This window comes from Amblyomma maculatum, chromosome 8, assembly GCF_055883805.1.
Source record: "Amblyomma maculatum isolate TAMU_Amacu chromosome 8, ASM5588380v1, whole genome shotgun sequence".
NCBI classification, from domain to species: domain Eukaryota; kingdom Metazoa; phylum Arthropoda; class Arachnida; order Ixodida; family Ixodidae; genus Amblyomma; species Amblyomma maculatum.
The window spans coordinates 119,888,679-119,906,546 of record NC_139351.1 but is presented as its reverse complement, the minus strand read 5'-3'; the positions used below and the strand labels follow the sequence as shown (position 1 = coordinate 119,906,546).

The 17,868-nt window shown below is 47.5% G+C and overlaps 1 protein-coding gene across 1 annotated transcript in view; it reads right to left on the bottom strand.

Annotated features, from left to right (window-relative positions):
* The window catches only part of LOC146182331 (phospholipid-transporting ATPase ABCA3-like), a 51,137-nt gene that overhangs the window by 12,998 nt on the left and 20,271 nt on the right, over positions 1–17,868 (bottom strand). Inside the window, exons 10-14 of the mRNA XM_084575933.1 lie at positions 15,566–15,885; positions 13,641–13,771; positions 11,452–11,590; positions 9,542–9,884; positions 7,524–7,649 (exon numbers count right to left, since the gene is read on the bottom strand). Coding sequence (XP_084432059.1) covers positions 7,524–7,649; positions 9,542–9,884; positions 11,452–11,590; positions 13,641–13,771; positions 15,566–15,885 — 1,059 coding nt within the window. The remainder of the gene's footprint in view (positions 1–7,523; positions 7,650–9,541; positions 9,885–11,451; positions 11,591–13,640; positions 13,772–15,565; positions 15,886–17,868) is intronic.

Below are 17,868 nucleotides of genomic sequence, written 5' to 3'. Positions count from 1 at the left end.
GTAATGGGAACAGATATACGGTATATTTTCATCCCCCATTCTACAGAGTTCTTGCGGTTCGTAAGGGGAGCTTTTCTGCGGTAATAATCTGCCCAAGACGGAGTATGTCGAACTTCGATAAGGGAGGAATATAGATGGCAGGCCTCCCGCATCAGTGTTTATGCACCATCAGAATAATAGCTAGCAGCCATATCAAAGCTACGATTAGTGTAGAGTGTTACGACCGTGCATCCGCATTTGCGCGCTCTATTGTTCGCCTGTGGGCATGGAAAAGTATTGTGAATATGTGGTGATGGTCCACTGGCTCTAAGTGAGCCTGTTTCCAGGAATCCTGTTTTGTAAGCCTGTTTTGCTTTGTGGACAACCTGCAAATGCCAAATTGACCCTGTCAAGAGAACGTCTGGAAAAACACAAAGAAACGTCCCCCTGCGGGAAATGCAGGAAGTGCTTTCTTTCTTTTGTTCACCCTTCCAGTCGAGAAGCCCAATCGTCCAGTGAGGAATGTCTACTTTCCAAAGGAGACGACAGAGTGACATGTCCGCTGACGTGCAGGACAAGAAAGGAGCATGACGCATACAGCCATTAAGTGATTTCCCAGGAATGCAGGAAAGATTTGCAATTGTCGAAAACGGACAATGCTGGGAGCGTATGCGGCGTCCACGTGCACTTGGGTTTCTGAGAAGTAAACCCACTTGTCAGAACCAGCCTGTGGTTTCTTTGCTGAAGAATAGAAATGTACCTCCTCTCCTCGCCGTTCCCAAGCTTTTCCCGCCAACAAGTGATCACGCCCAACGAATTAATGCCGGACCAGTCAGTGCTTCAGACCATCAGTGCAGTGATGTGTTCGATTGGATGCCGATATCTGAGGGGCGTGCCCTGGATTTGGTTGGTCAGCATCTTCAGAGAGGGGCTGGACATAGGGGGTTTTAAGGACGCTGCAGAGCACGAAATGTCGCTCTGAGCCCTGGGTAAACGGCTCATCCAGTCGCTTCTCGCTATGAACTCTTGACGCTTGCCATTTTGCTGATGTACCCTTCTTTTTCGTGTAAATAATCTTGTAAATAAGTTTCTCAAAGTGCCATTAAACCTGCTTGTACATATTCCACCAACTTCGAAGATTCAATCCTACTTCAACCCCGAGTCTCTGCACGCTACCAAGTGAAGGCCGGGTCGACGTAGCCCCAGCGTCACGACAACTGGTGACCAGCGTTGGGATCTGAATCTACAAGCCACAACATCTGATGACTGGAGGTGGGATCTGGATCTACAAGCTACAACATCTGGTGATTCGAGGTGGGATCTGAATCTACAAGCCACTACATCTGGTGATCGGAGGTGGCATCTCAAGCAACAAGCAGGCGCAACAATCGGCCAACAAGACAGCAGCTCGGAACATCGATCGCATGTGTGGGTGAGTGCTTGGCTTTTCTTCTGATGTGGACCAGGTTCTAGAACAGGGTTAGATTTTAAGAACTGGTAAAAAGTGTTGAAACGCCTTTAGGTTTGGTAGTTTGCACTGTTGTTTTGGAAGTAGCCGACACTCGGAGCGATCATGGACCTACAAAAGCTGCAGAAACCGGAACTGTTGCTATTGTGTGAGGAATTGGGAATTAATACAAGTGGTTTGGCACGAAAACCCTTGATTATAAAGGCAATCACTGATCTGGGAACCGATGATGAGGAGCTCAGTGAAGCATGGAACCTCATCGGGCAAAAAAAGGAACAGCTCAGACAGCAGAAAGAGGAAAGGGAGCGTGAACTTGAGAGGGAAAAAGAGGAAAGGGAGCACGAACGTGAGAAGCTTGAAAGAGAAGCAAAAAAAGCTGGACCAAGAAATTGAGCTCCGGAAATTAGAACTAGAGTTGAGCAAGAGGTCGGGCGATTGTCCCCAGCTAGCGGTACCTCGTCTCAACAAGGAGGCAGATTTCAAGATGTCAAAGTACATGCAGCCATATGTGATATCAGGGGATATCGGTCTGTATCTGGCTAACTTTGAGCGAACCTGCGAAAAACTGTCCTTCCAGCGAGACACTTGGTCACAGAGATTATTGACGGTTCTGCCCAGCGAGGCAGCGGAGGTTGTCGCGCGGCTAAGCAAGGAGGACGCGGACAACTACGAGAAGGTCAAAACTTGCCTTCTGAGAAAGTATAGGCTTAGCGCCGAGGCGTTCAGACAACGTTTTCGGAACGCTACTAAGTCCAGGGACGAGAGTTACCCTGAATTCCTGTACAATTTAAGAGTCAATTTGGGCGAGTGGCTAAAGAGCACTGATTCCTACAGTGATAGGGACGCTGTAGTCGAGCGAATTCTCTTGGAGCAGTTTTATAACTGCCTCCCAGAAAAAGAAAGAAATTGGTTACAGGACCGAGGCGACATTAAGTCGGCAACTGAAGCTGCCGAACTCATTGAGGAGTATGCTTCGCGCCGACAATTCAGCAACCCAGCAGTGGATAGGCCCCGCAATCCCAAGTTGAGAGTGAATAACCGTCAGGAAAGGCACTTTGCTAGAGTTGGAAACGAAGAAATGAAGGTTTCTTCAGGCAAATTCCCTAGAAAGGACGGCAGTGAGAAAAGTGGGGAAGTGACCAACGCGCAGAACACAAAGAATAAGCTTGAGGCTAGGAAGCCGCTCACATGCTTTAGGTGTAATGAGCAGGGTCACATTGCCGTCAACTGCCGGAAAGAAAAGATTGCTTTCTCGTACGTCAGTGACTGCGATGAAAATATGCACCTTTTGGAACCTTACATGCGTGACCTAGTAGTCAACGGGAAGCCTTGCAAGGTACTGCGCGATTCGGCCGCAACGATGGATGTTGTCCATCCGGCGTATGTGTCGCCTTCCGACTATACAGGACAGTGTGCATGGATCCGCCAGGTAGTGGAGGAACAGAGTGTGTGCTTGCCAATCGCGAACGTGGTCATCGAGGGCCCTTTCGGCAAGTTAACAACCGAGGCTGCCGTTTCAGGAAAGCTTCCTAAAAGCTACCCGTATTTGTTTTCCAACAAATCGGACATGCTACTGCGAAAGAGGGGCATCCTTTTCGGAGACCGAGTTGTGCAAGCCTTAACACGTTCAAAGGCACGAGAACTAGCTACACTGCTCATACCAGAAAATTCCACAGCGGAGGAAACGGCAGTTAAAACAGTGGTCGAAGCGGAAGACAGCAGGTCAGAAAACTTTGAGAGCGAGGCATCTCAAATAGGTCAACTTGAAAGTGAGCTTGATGAGACGCGGAACGAGGGCGTTCTTGAGAATAACCTCTTGCCGCCAGTGTCTAATAATCTCACGAGACTTCTAAGTGGAACCCGAGAGGACTTAGCTATGGAGCAAGCCAATGATCCCAAGAATAAGCTCGAAGTACAGTGGGAAGGACCTGCTAAAGTCGTTGCAGAGCTTTCTGACACTAACTACGCAGTGAAAATCCCCGATAGGCGTAAAGCAGTGCGCATTTATCATTGCAATCTTATGAAGCCTTATGTGCAGAGGGAAGCCGTGGTAAATCTAACGTTAAACCTTCCCGAGGAGATGGGGGATAACTTGATTTGCCTCAGCGGAAAAGGAAGCAACGCTCAGGAGCTTCTCAAAAAGACAGAGCAGAGAGGAGAACTAAAGAAATCCCAGCTGTCCGATCTGGGCGAGATAATAACAGAGTTTGAGGCCTGCTTCGTGGACAGGCCAGGCAGGACTGATTTGACTGAGCACGATATTGAGCTGACTTCAGACGTGCCAGTGCGATCAAGGTGCTACCGATTCTCTCCAAGGCAAAGAGAAATTCTGGATAGGGAAGTAACTCGCATGCTGGAATTGGGAGTAATAAAACCCTCGGAAAGCGATTATGCTTCGCCTATGATCTTAGTAGAAGCTCCAGGTAAAGACCCTAGGCCTGTGGTAGACTACCGAAAGCTAAATTCTCTCACCAGGGATCAAGTGTATCCTATTCCGAATATTGAGGAGAGAGTAGAACAGGTCAGTAGAGCGGCATATGTGACTACGCTGGACCTTACTCGAGGATACTGGCAAGTACCGCTCACTGAACGCGCCAGCAGATACGCGGCTTTCGTCACTCCGACGGGCAGCTACCAGCCAACAATGATGAGTTTCGGGCTCAAAAATGCTCCATTTTGTTTTTCCCGACTCATGGATAGGGTTTTAAAGGGGTGTGAAACATTCGCAGTGCCTTACTTAGATGACATTGCGGTTTTTTCCGACTCATGGGCGGACCATATGGTACATCTAAGAGCTGTACTGAGCCTTTTGCGTCAAGCTGGACTAACCGTAAAGGCCGAGAAATGTTGCCTGGTAAGGGCGACCGTGGACTACTTGGGTCACAATGTAGGTCAAGGTTTCAGGAAACCCAGCGAGATTAAGATTTCTGCGGTAGCAGACTATCCGCGGCCGAGCACGAAGACGGAAATTCGAGCATTCCTAGGTCTGACTGGATACTACAATCACTACATCCCTAACTATTCAGCTTTGGCTAGCCCTCTGACCGACGCTCTCCGCAAGACAGAACCGACAAATGTAGTCTGGGACGAACAAAAGGAAGCCTCCTTCGTAAACCTGAAGGCTGTGCTGATTAGTCGTCCGGTATTGCGAGCTCCAGACTATGCCCGAGAATTCACGGTCCAGTGTGATGCCAGTGATCGAGGGTTCGGTGCTGTTCTCTGCCAGAGAGATGACGACGGTAATGAGCACCCCGTGCTCTACCTGAGCAGAAAACTGAGTTCTAGAGAGAGGGCTTATTGCGCGTCAGAGAAAGAGTGCGCTTGCATTGTATGGGCCATTCAAAAATTGCAGTGCTATCTTGGAGGGGCCAAATTCACCGTAGAGACGGACCATTGTCCCCTGGCTTGGCTGCAAACTGCGACATCGAAGAACAGTCGCCTTCTTAGGTGGAGCTTGATTTTACAGCAGTACAATTTTGAAATAAGATACAAAAAGGGGAATTTAAATGGGAATGCGGACGCGCTTAGCCGCTCTTTCTAAGCGGTCCGAGATGTTCCTCACCATGTATCCAAATTGATAATCAGGTTTTTTTTTTTTTTTTCGTGCGCTTGTATATGTGTGGCTATGTAAAGCAGCACGTTTGGTTTTCTAGGAATACGTGGGTCCTGAACGTCTTGAGAGTGGGCTTTTCTCGAACAACAATGGCAGTTTTCTTTTAGCCTGGTCTCTTCAGACGGGAGCCGAGTGCTTGCTTCGACATGTGGTTGAGTTTCAGAGACAGCTCAAGCAAATTGGCCTACAACAATCAAGACAACGCGACAAGCAACAGCGAGCTTCAAGCGTTCACGTGCAGGCCATTAAGTCGTCTCTTCATGCAGCAGCTGGGACTGCTGCCCTCCGAGACTCTTCTGGCGGGGGAGGAGGCTGTTACGACCGTGCATCCGCATTTGCGCGCTCTATTGTTCGCCTGTGGGCATGGAAAAGTATTGTGAATATGTGGTGATGGTCCACTGGCTCTAAGTGAGCCTGTTTCCAGGAATCCTGTTTTGTAAGCCTGTTTTGCTTTGTGGACAACCTGCAAATGCCAAATTGACCCTGTCAAGAGAACGTCTGGAAAAACACAAAGAAACGTCCCCCTGCGGGAAATGCAGGAAGTGCTTTCTTTCTTTTGTTCACCCTTCCAGTCGAGAAGCCCAATCGTCCAGTGAGGAATGTCTACTTTCCAAAGGAGACGACAGAGTGACATGTCCGCTGACGTGCAGGACAAGAAAGGAGCATGACGCATACAGCCATTAAGTGATTTCCCAGGAATGCAGGAAAGATTTGCAATTGTCGAAAACGGACAATGCTGGGAGCGTATGCGGCGTCCACGTGCACTTGGGTTTCTGAGAAGTAAACCCACTTGTCAGAACCAGCCTGTGGTTTCTTTGCTGAAGAATAGAAATGTACCTCCTCTCCTCGCCGTTCCCAAGCTTTTCCCGCCAACAAGTGATCACGCCCAACGAATTAATGCCGGACCAGTCAGTGCTTCAGACCATCAGTGCAGTGATGTGTTCGATTGGATGCCGATATCTGAGGGGCGTGCCCTGGATTTGGTTGGTCAGCATCTTCAGAGAGGGGCTGGACATAGGGGGTTTTAAGGACGTTGCAGAGCACGAAATGTCGCTCTGAGCCCTGGGTAAACGGCTCATCCAGTCGCTTCTCGCTATGAACTCTTGACGCTTGCCATTTTGCTGATGTACCCTTCTTTTTCGTGTAAATAATCTTGTAAATAAGTTTCTCAAAGTGCCATTAAACCTGCTTGTACATATTCCACCAACTTCGAAGATTCAATCCTACTTCAACCCCGAGTCTCTGCACGCTACCAAGTGAAGGCCGGGTCGACGTAGCCCCAGCGTCACGACAAGAGGTGTCGTTTTGACACTGCGCAAAGTGTACGTGCCACTCACGTTACATATGCTGTTTGGAGATTTTACAGTTCGCGACCCTTGCGCAAGCTAAAATCTTGTTGCCAACAAGGCCGTGCGCCTCGAACCAGGATGCCTCGCTTTAGAGTGAACTCCGCCTTGTTATTTGTTTTTTTCGGCGTGTTTAATGGTGACAAACGGAACATTCGTTTGGCCTCATCTCACCCCTACAGCAACATCGAAGGCCATTACATGTCTTTTCCCATTTTTTTTTAATTTTCGGTGATCATTCGGGTTTTCTAGCGCTAAAGAAGAAAGTTGGCTCGCTGATAAACATGCCTTAATTCCCCCCCCCCCCCCAAAAAAAAAAAAAAAAAAATGGCTCATCTGTCCAAGGATGCAGTTATCACCGAGGCTTTGCTAGCATGTGCTGAACTAAAGTGAAAAACAGCGTAACGTCACCAAACGGCTGTTCAAAAACTTACGAATGTATTTTCAAGGTTTGATGTGTAGACAGGGTCTATTTATAATCTTTTGCAATCATATCTGCATAACCGGCAAGCAGACGACATGAAAACGACGCGGCGCGGATGCATACGCCTAAAGAACGTCCTAAACGGTACTTGCAATAATTTTAAAATACAAGAATCTATACAGGTGGCTTTTTGCGAATGTTCGTGTCAAATTGAAAAGCTTTGAGTGGAGCCTGTACTTTATAATCCTTGAAAAGTGCTTGCGACGACTGCTCGCAAAAAAATTAGGGCATCTCTCCGCGTCTTCCCTCTACATTGACGTCATCGGAACTTGCTGGCTGCGCACGCTCATTGGACTTACCCAAGCTACAAGGGCGGGACGGGGCGTAGCCGCGGCTGCTTTCCTTCATGCATTCTTGCGCGCTGAGAGGACGTGAGGAGAAGCATTTTCTATCGCAAATATTTTTCGTGCCAATGAAGCTAGCCTAAATGTTTTTGCGGAAAGAACTGACAGCATGCTGCGTTTTTTCCAGTTTTAGTAAATAGCGTTTTATTGGGCTTTTAACGCATCCTCGTGACATTATGAAGGTCACCTAGCTTCCATAACGCTGCAAGTTAGTTATAGGAAGTTAGTTAGTTAGTTAAAGTTATAGTTAGTCATAGTTCTAGCCATTCGCGAATCTGCCAGCACTCACCTAGGACTGCGTACAAGCCAAGCGTGACGGCATATGCTGTGCTGATGGTCGAGGACCAGTAGGCGATCGCGTAGGCTGACAAGATGGCCAGCGCCCCGTACGCTACGAGCACCAGGAAGAGGGCGTCTGCAAAGAAGGCATCCGACGCCTCTGTGCGTTTAGTGTTGACGTATACCGGCTATATGAACCAAAAATAACATTACAACGAGTCTGCACAAGAAGTAATACGGTGTTCTTTTGCACATCCGAACGTGTAATTAAGATATTAGGGAAGTAAGCTACTTAGGAAACCAGCGCCGCGATCGCTTTCTCATCAAATGCTTTGTTTTGAGCCCGCGGATGGCGCCTCTAAAAGATACCGTGCACTCTCAATGAAAATAGAGCATTTTATACAACAGACAGCAATGCCACCACTGGCTTGTTTCGCAAGCAAAAAATGCGTGCGTCAGCACATATTCTTGGTTGCGAACATCAGAGGACAGATATATATATATATATATATATATATATATATATATATATATATATATATATATATATATATATATATATATATATATATATATATATATATATATTGTAACAGATGAAATGGTTTTAATATAGGTGAACTTCGTATGAAGGACGGACGCACACGGCTCAGAAAAACCCGGATCAGTCTGCACGCGCCTCGTTTCCTCCGCTTCTTCTTCTGCTGCTTCTGCAGCTGCTCAGTGCGCCGCTACGCGGCGTAACAATATATATATATATATATATATATATATATATATATATATATATATATATATATATATATATATATATATATATATATATATATATATATATATATATATATATTTTTTTTTTTTTTTTCTGTACGTCACACGTTTGAACTGAGAGGCGGGAACTTTCGAAATAATTTTCTGAGATGCAAATCGGTCTTCCTCCCGCAGATATGGCAACGTTTCTAAAACAAAAAGGGAAACAAGTATATCAATTTTCATTTCAGACTGTAATATGGATTATACATTCTCCTCATTGTCTGTTTAAGGTACAGGTAGTATTAGACAGACAATTGAAAGGGAAATGAGGGACTCGTAATAGAATTGAAAGGAACCGACAGTCTACGAGTCAATGCCAGACGTTGGGAATATTTTTTGTATGATTTGTTTTTGGTATTAACAGGAATTATTCCGGTATTAGACTGACACTAATTACGCCGGTAATATCTCCGACTGTGTTTCAGAGTCTCTAAGTTCTGTCTTCTCATGCACAGCTCGGCTTTGTGTTAATCCAACGCCGCTGTTAAACGCTAAAGCTTCTGTAGAAGAACTGCTGGATTTTCACTGCTAAAGCTACTATATGCGAAGCCGTCCCACACATAATTAAAAGCCGCTGCTTAGCCCGTCAACATTAAACTTCGTTTATTCACGTGACCGTAGCAGCCCAATTGAACAGCGTTAAGCTTGTGACCGACAGTCAGTTGCGAGCGTTGGGGTAGGTCTTAGGCGTTGGCAAAAGGCAGAAGGCTGCGTGAACACTAGGTTTTTATTTTTCGCGAAGAGAACAGGAATGTGCGCCGTGCGTAGTCGTAAGAGGCATTCAGCATCAATTCCCCATGTGACTAAGGCGGCAGTTCGCTAGACGAAAACATTACGAGGGATATTAAGAAGCGACAGCGTAGGCTATCGATAGTGTAGGCTATAAAGCCCCGCTTTAGCCAAGGCGGATGAACGCGTAAGAGTAGCGTGCCTGATTCGGCATCCAAGAGCATAGGAAGGGCGATTCTTTTTCCACCTTCAAATAAGAAACCAGAGTTGTCGGCTCCTCCCGACATTCTCATGTCACGTGGTCTCGTCACACAAACCATCAAAGAATCTGTGCTCGGCCATGTCAGCTGCCAGCTACCTACCCCGCCGGATTTTCGGGGTCCCCTTTAATGCTGTTTAGTTAAAACTGAACTGGCACCGAGAATGAAGCGTGCTGCACGCGGACGGGGACGGACAGCAGAGTCTGAGAGAGGCTGTATAACTCACGGTAAGAGGCCATCTCTAGGCTGTAGTAAAGCGGGAAGGCCACAGCAATGGGCACCGCGAGCCACGTGAAGTGGAAGGCGTCGAAGCAGGCGTTGACGAGACAGTGCAACCAGCCAGGCACTCCGGTCATGAGTTGGAGACCCATGAATCCACTGCAGCTTTCGGCGCTGGCAAACGTCACGAAACCAGCAGCAGTCAGCGCCAGAGCCAGCGGTGCGAGCAGCGCCCACACGTGCGCCATGGCATGCACAAGGGCGTTGAGGCGCGTCATCGCGTCTTCGCGGAAGGGAAGGCTGCCAGTGGTTGTGACGTCACTGCTACGGGTCCGTCCTAGCGCAACAATCTGCAACAGAAGACCCGTGGCCGATCACACAGCAGTCAACCTATTTCTTTTATGGCACGTTTGAAAGCGGCACAGTAGCGGTGCGTAAGCACCCTGTCGTTTATTGAAGCGAAAACTTCCTTACTGCAGGTAGTTCCAACTGTCGGATGTGCACGACTTTCACCTTCAGGAAGATTTGCAGGTCAAAGTTCTGTGTTAAGCCTGGTGGTCGCCATGTGACTTTGCGGCATAGTCACGCAGTGGCCCGTGACTGCTGCCAAGGTCAAGGTGACGTCAAAGTAAATGTCAAGTTCGCGTGACCTAGTGGTCGCATTGACTGGTTCATAGTCACGTAGGCCACTGTCAAGGTCAAGTGATCTGGTGGTCGCCATGTGACTTTGGATCGTAGTCGCGTAGGCCACTAAGTGGCCCTGACCACTTTCAATGTCAAGGTCACGGGAGGTGACGTCAATCTCAAAGTTAAGATCCCGTGACCTGGTGGACACCATGTGACTGGGGCATATAGTCACGTAGGCCACGATGGTCCGTGATCACTGTCAATGTCCAGATCGTGAGGTGACGTCAAGGCCAATGTCAAGGTCATGTTATCTGGTGGTCGCCTGGTGGACACCATGTGACTGGGCATAGTCACGTAGGCCACGAAGTGGCCCGTAGTCACTGTCAATGTCCAGGTCACGTGAGGTGACGTCAATGTCAAGGTCATGTTACCTGCTGGTCACCATGGGACTGGGGCATAGTCACGTAGGCCACCAATGGCCTGTGGCCACTATCAAGGCCAAGGTCACGTGAAGCGACGTCAGTGTGACGTGAAGTAGAGAGCGCAAGGGGCGATACGTATATAATTAAGAGCTCTCAGGCTCCTGCCTAGGTTACAACACCGCGCGAGATGGAGGAGGGCGAACACCCTGCTCCGGGAGCACGTCGGAACGCGAAGGCACGTCGGAATGAGGCCGTGGAAAGGCGGCGTGCCAAAGAGCGATGAAGAACGGGCTTTACATTTGGAGAATTGCAAATTTGTTTAATACAAGCTTAGCAATGAGCGTAACCATCTGCAAGAAGCTTTTGCTTCCCTCCAGAGTTAACCAAAGGTAAACCATCAACTATTTTTTTATATTTCACAGGCTTTACTTGGGACGCGAAAAAAAGTCTATAATAGGTATAACGTGTAGAAAGTAATTTATTGCGAGGTTTTTGAAAGCGCTGTACAATTTTGCGCGCAACACTTGAGGTGTGCAGGAATTTATGGTGACGGATTAGACACAAATTATCGGTTAGTTAAATTAAAAAAAGTTAAATAAAAAATTGTCTCAGTAACCTTAGGCTAGTGCCAACATTATGCATTCAGTTCCATTCGAGTCCTAACTGCTTTTCATTTTTAAAATTGGGACAGAGTGTATAAAGAGCACTGTGAGGAGCCATTCAACTGTCTAGCAGGTGTAGGCCACCGCGTTTGTGACGTGGGTGGGGACAGACGGAATTGGCGGTAAAATTTCAGCCGACCATGTAAGCAGTATTGCAACGAGCTAGTCACTGCTAGACAGAAACTGCAAAACCGCATCGCCCATACCTCGGGCACATGCACGGCAAGCGTGGTCTGGAACCGGGTCGAAGGGTCGGCTGTGCTCGAGGCGAGAACTGCACTGCTGACGAGGTCGAAGGCCAGTGACCTGCTGAGCACGGCGTAGGGGTTGAACCACGCCTGGAACCTGCCGCAGAGTAATGTTTTGGAAGGTAAGTTAGTAGGAATATTGTAGTGCGCAATCCAGTTCTCTGACGATGGTTTCTCTAAAATCGTCCGCTGCAGTAGACAGTAAGTCATCCTGACGATCGATTACCTGGTGTTGGGCCGATCAGCTCAGTTCATATGGCTGTACGTGCGCAAGAAAAATTTGCCAGACACTAAAGACTACTTACGTGTGAGAATGCTAAAACATTACGTTTATACACATAACGTTACTTTGTGAAGCGTTGAGTCGTGCTACTTTGCATAATGACGCCGAGTCCTGACTATTATTGAATTACTGCTACACGTAATGCTTGTACAAACTTTACACCTTACATTACGTTACCGTATAAACTGCTGAGTCATTCTACGGCCGACCAATCAATTGCCTGGTATGTCACCTGCCAACAACCCCCTGTCAGAGGCATGGTCGTGAGGAAGACTCTGATGCATGCTGCTCTAGTTTGCAAGAACGACATATATGTGAAGTAGAGGTAAGGACTGCGACCGGCCGGGCCTTACACCGAAAAAAGGCCGACACTGAGGTCATACTTAAGGCCCGGGCACAGCTCGGCGCGGATCCAGCCTGCTATTGCAGCTAAGGCGACGACACAAACAATTTCAGGGTGATGAGCTTCTTAAGATCTCGCAATGTTGATCCATCGCATTAAGATGGCAGATTTGTGTTATATACAGAAGCACGTTTAAAGCGCATACAATAAAACAATCATTTTAAGTTATCGGTTGATGAAGGCTTGAGGCATGGTCATCGCTCCTGCATTTTGAACATAGAAGCACTAGGTTCCATTCGCTGTTAAAATTGGTGCCAGAAATGAATAATACTACCCTCGCGCGAAGGTCAAATTTCGGGTACGCGGCTTCTTTTGCTTTTCCAAAAACAGCGCTAGACTCAAACCCCGAGCAAGGGCTTATCAGAGCAGATGCCTGGGCGAGGTGGTGAAGATTCACGATGAAAAACTGCGCGCACTTCGAAGGAAAATAGAGCACGAGAAATGGACACGGCCAGCGCTGGTGCTGTCTCCCTTGTGCTCTGCTTTGTGCCTAGCTGTCCGCTGTTTTTAATCATTAGTTGTAGAGTTAGTCTCGCTCACTGTGTGCCTTTCAGGGAATCTGTAAGGCGTTGCCCTTGCATCGTCTGGACAGAAAAATGGGATAACGCAAGCACCGCCGATGCTTTGACAACATGTACTGCTTCCAAGGAGGCTATCTGGGGGTAAATATACACAAGCCCGACAAAGTCCCCGTCGAGGGCGAAAACCTGGGCCCGCTTGCACAAAACGATCTTAAGACTGTCTCAGTTAAAAAGGATAGGTCGCTAGCATGGCCGCTTAAGACTGCAGTCGAGACGGGGCTTCAGTCCTGTCTTGAATAAGTCACTTGCAGGACATGTACATACCTAAGTAGAGAATTTAGGGAAAAAGTCACTTGCAGGACATGTAGAGTAGAGAATTTAGGGAAATAAGGGAAATACAGGGATGCGCTGGCCCTGTCCTCGCTGTAAGATGTAAACATTCCGTCAATCTTGCGCTGCCTAAAATCCGTGCCATTGCTTTTTGCGGCTTAAGATTGTGTTACGAGGTAAAATGCCTCAAGTGGTAGCTGAGGGCGTTCTGGAAAGCCACTCTGGTGAAGCCGAGTCGTCTTAAAAAAGTCTGGTCTTACCAAAGACACAGTTTGAGTCTGGACTTAGCTCAGACCTTATCGTGCTAGCCGGCCCTGCTATCGGACTCGTGTGGCCTAGCGGCCGTCAAGTCTGGCTGGGTCAGCGTGCCTGCAGGGGGTGGGTTGGGCCACTGCCTCACCTCTTGCCTTATCTCTGGCCGAGCCGCTGAGCAGGAGGCGGGAGCCAGTAACTTTACAACTGTATGTTCGCCTGGGCATTCATCCTCTTCCTCCTCTATCGAAGGTTTATGAAAGTCGAGTGTCAAGACTGTTGAAGAACGTATTGGGGCAAGCTACAAAAACTTGGTCCGACCGTCGCCGTTAAACTGGCACTCTGGTTGTCCACTCACTCTCTGCCCCGGAAGACAGCGCCGAGCACGAAGTGGTGCGCATAGGCGACGTAGTCTCTCGCAGCCTGGTATAGAAGCACGTCGCGCGCTGTACCGTCGTAAAGAGTCAGAACCGCGCCCTCTTTCTGTAGCTGCAGTGAGGAAACGCAATTCAGAGAAATCATGTTGGGGTTTTGAAGGTCTTATTCTACAGAGAAAATATGTTAGATGCTGATTTGCACAAGTTTTGCTCCGAGTCGTCCGGCCGGACGAAATTTTAGAAGTTCTACGTGGACGCTATAATTTGAAAATTATTAAAAAACACTTCTCGCGACCAATGAAACCAACACCTTATACGGTGTGTTCTCACTCGCCTCCCCGCTTCTTCAGAACAGCAGGGAATATGAGCGAGCCTTCTCATTGAGTGGCTAAGTAACCAGACATGACGGTACATGACGAAGCTGTTTTAATCTTTTTTCTTTTTTAACTTCGGCATGTTAGAATCACATCCGATCGCCCATATTTTCGGTATCAGTAAAACCAGTATCGTGGAAATTGCCCCCTAACCTGTATATTGAGAGCTATACACTAAGCCGTTGCGCGAGGTCAGCGTGGCTGCGCGCTGAGCCGTGGCACCACCGCTCCACCAGCTGTGCGTATGCGCGGGGTATAGTGGTATAGTGCGTATAGTGGAGGACTTCAGACCACCACGCAACAGTCGCTTTCGCCTCATCGCACTTTAGTGGTCCAAAGTGCCCCCTATGGTATAAATAAAGCTGAAACCATAGAGCTCAAACTATGTGCAAAAGCCATGTCTTTACTTTCGATTTTTTTTGGGGGCGGGGGGGGGGGAGGGGGGAGGACTTGATGCTGAATAATATTCTCTAGGAATGTCCTTGCTCGTAATTAGAGTATTAGCAAGGATCTGTTGGTGAAGTAATTGAGTCGATGTATGGGTGTATCAGTAGGAGTGCGCGTCACGCAGGTCACGGGTAGTTTGAATGCTCATTGAGTAAATCAACGTCGAAGGGCTTTAGCGTCGGACTGAATGGTTCTTCTCTTTCGACGTCACTATACTCGGGACAAATTTCTGTGGCGGTGCAGCGAAAGCTACAGAGCCGAAGCGCATCAGCTCACTGCGCAGCTAAATATAGCCCCTCCGAAAATTTTGTAGATATTGTACATGAATGCTTTATCATTACGAAATTGATACTGTTATTAGTCCAAGATTATGCTACAACACACTAGCCATTACTGAAGGAGTACAATGCGGCGAGCTAATGTCGATATAACGGCGCTGTCTGTGGGCAATACAGCGAAGCGTCAAACTATCGCGTCTGCCTCTTCTCTCCGCTGTTTGGTGACCGGTTTCGCAGTGTGCTTGTTTCAACAACGTACACTCGTGAGCAAAAGTCGAGAAACCACGCTAAACTGCAACGACTGCTTTTTTTTTTTTTGTATAGAAAGATGTGCCAGCCAAAATTGCTTGGACAAGATGGCAAGTATATCAAGGAGGGTACCTTATGCATATCTCAGAAATAACTGCGTCACTGTCAGAAAAGCCTGGCGGGCAGTTTTCTCGAAGCTCCACTTTTGCTCACTTCGTGTGCGCCATTGATCTGTTCACAACTGCTTTCCGTGATGACACATATCTGCGCAACTTGATAACTGGCGATTCAACGAAAGACAGAAATGAAACCTTAACTGTAACTGGAGGCCACATATGTATGGTGTAGTAACAATTTTAAGAAAACCCTGCCCTCGTAGTCTTGGTTACATAGCCACACAAAGCTGTCCCCTACAGTTGGAGTGTGTTCCGACCAATCAGGGTGACAGATGGCTCAGCCTTTTGCCCAGCGTCGTGTTAGACAGGCGCCACAATACCGAGAAGGGTAGTTTTTATAGCAACTGCTGTCAACTGAAGCGAATACCGCGAAGGAACTCGCCAGTCTTTGGTAAAAGGGCGCGACATCCCTCCACGCCTGGACGTCGACGTCTAAGAAGGTCGCGGCGTGAGGGTAGTGATCTCCCAGCGACACAGGAACTCGGATGACGGCGGCCGGCATAGGCTTATCCTCGTGCACGCCTCGGCTCATCCACTGGAAGGCGGCGACCAGCAGAAGCAGTGGCAAGAGCCAGCCGGCAACCATCGCGGTGGCCCAGCGGTACGACAGGAACAGCAGGCGCTCCCAGAGGAGCACGTCGATACGTGCAGCCACTCCGGGATCTTCGCCTCGGCTGACCATCACAGTGCCCAGGTCGTTGGCTTCGGAGAAGAGGGCAGATGAAAGAAAAAATTACAGGACTGCGTGTAAATCTGCTCAATAGCGGAAATAGCGAAAGCCACTTTACAGAACTGTCCTCAAGAGCTGCATCCTCATTGTCATTGTCACTATAATCATTATCACTACCAAGTATATACACCGGCATTGTCATCGCTAATATCATCCTCAAGCTAGACAAGGAGATTTACGATTGATTTCTTACCAGCCCGGCGTGGAATAGCGGTATGTGCGCTCGGCTAGGGAACGGAGGGATAGTGGTTCGATTCCCAGTGGAGACAGATATTAAGGAGCTTCATAATAAGGGGTAAGGGACCCAAGGCTTGGAGAACCCCAAAAAAATAGCGCGTCTCAGTGCAAAATACGAGCCGACCGGCAAGTATTAGGATAGGTGTTTCCCCGACGCAGGGGAGCCGCATCGTTTGCAGCGCCCCAACGGTAAACCATGAAAAAGCGTTTACATATATAAAAGTTAACAACACTATTTTGTTCACCAAAATGTGTTGTTATTGTAAGAAATTGATTTATAAGGACCAAGGGTATAATCAACTTTCTTCAGACAACACGAAATCGGGCAATCTTAACCAAACCAGGCTGAACCGGAAAGCCTCATTTGAACTATAGCTATACTTCGCGCTTTCTGATGTCTGGTCTCTATTTAGCGAGGCGAACTCGCTAAACCTAGAAGCTCGGTGAATTTGGAAGCAATTGGAAAATACGGCGCGTTTTATCATTAAAATTTGATGATGCGGGCATCTTTAGACACATCACAAGCTTCGTACGCATTTGGTTTGCCGTGAACGCACGACACCATGCAGCGGTAACGAAGAACCGGTGCTGAGGCGAGCGGCCGCCGCTTGGCCGGACGTCGCCATGTTGCTGTCGGGCTTTAGCCGTAACCAAAGCGACCCAAGGCGGCTTTTTGCGCGAGCGCTATTTCCGACAAATGGGGTCAATCCCAAGCGTTAACCCAAGACCCCAAACATGCCGGCTCATGTGCATGGCGACGCCCCTAGCTCCTATCAATCAATCAACCGATCGATCAATCAATCAATCAATCAATCAATCAATCAATCAATCAATCAATCAATCAATCAATCAATCAATCAATCAATCAATCAATCAATCAATCAATCAATCAATAAATCAATCAATCAATCAATCAATCAATCAATCAATCAAATTTTTATTTTCACCGAAACAAAAAATACACGGTGAAAAAGGGGGTGGGAGAAAAAGCTGCACAATAGCAGCTTGACAAAGCTCCAACCACCCTGACAACAATGACAGCACTATAACATTTCAGATTTTTGTTCAGTGTACTAGGAACTGTACAAAACGAAAGTAAAAAGAAACATCTAGTTACACTAATGCTATTTTATAAATAACTGCTCTATGACCCTTTTGTTAAGTTTCGTAGTGAATATGTCTTGCTTCGCAAAGTCATTGAGTGTGTGGGGGAGTGTGTATTCAACGCGTTGGCGGCCATAACCTGTGCGCGTGACGGGAACTTTCCATGGTAGTTTATGGCGATGAGGATATGTATTCTTGCTTATGGAGATTGGCGAGTGAGAGGAATGTATTTAAATTGCCCCGCATTGCTGCAGTGTAACTTTTTATTAGTTTGTACTTGTATATGATATCGGCTTTCATTATTTTGTACTTGTAGAATAGATGTTTAGTATGCTCGTTGAATGGAACACTTTCTATCGCCCTAACAGCTTTTTGTTGTAGTAAGATTAGTTTGTTTAAATTATGCGCACTAGTGTTTCCCCACACCAGTGCGCAGTAACTGAGCACGGAATGGTATAAGGAATTATACAAAAGCTGTTTAATTCTGGCAGGAAATAAATGTCGATTTCTATTGAGAATGCCAACTACCTTTCGCGCTTTTGAGCAAAGATGATCGACATGGTCATCTTTGCAAAGATGGCCCCTATTCTAAAGCTCTTTATTTTGCCAATGCG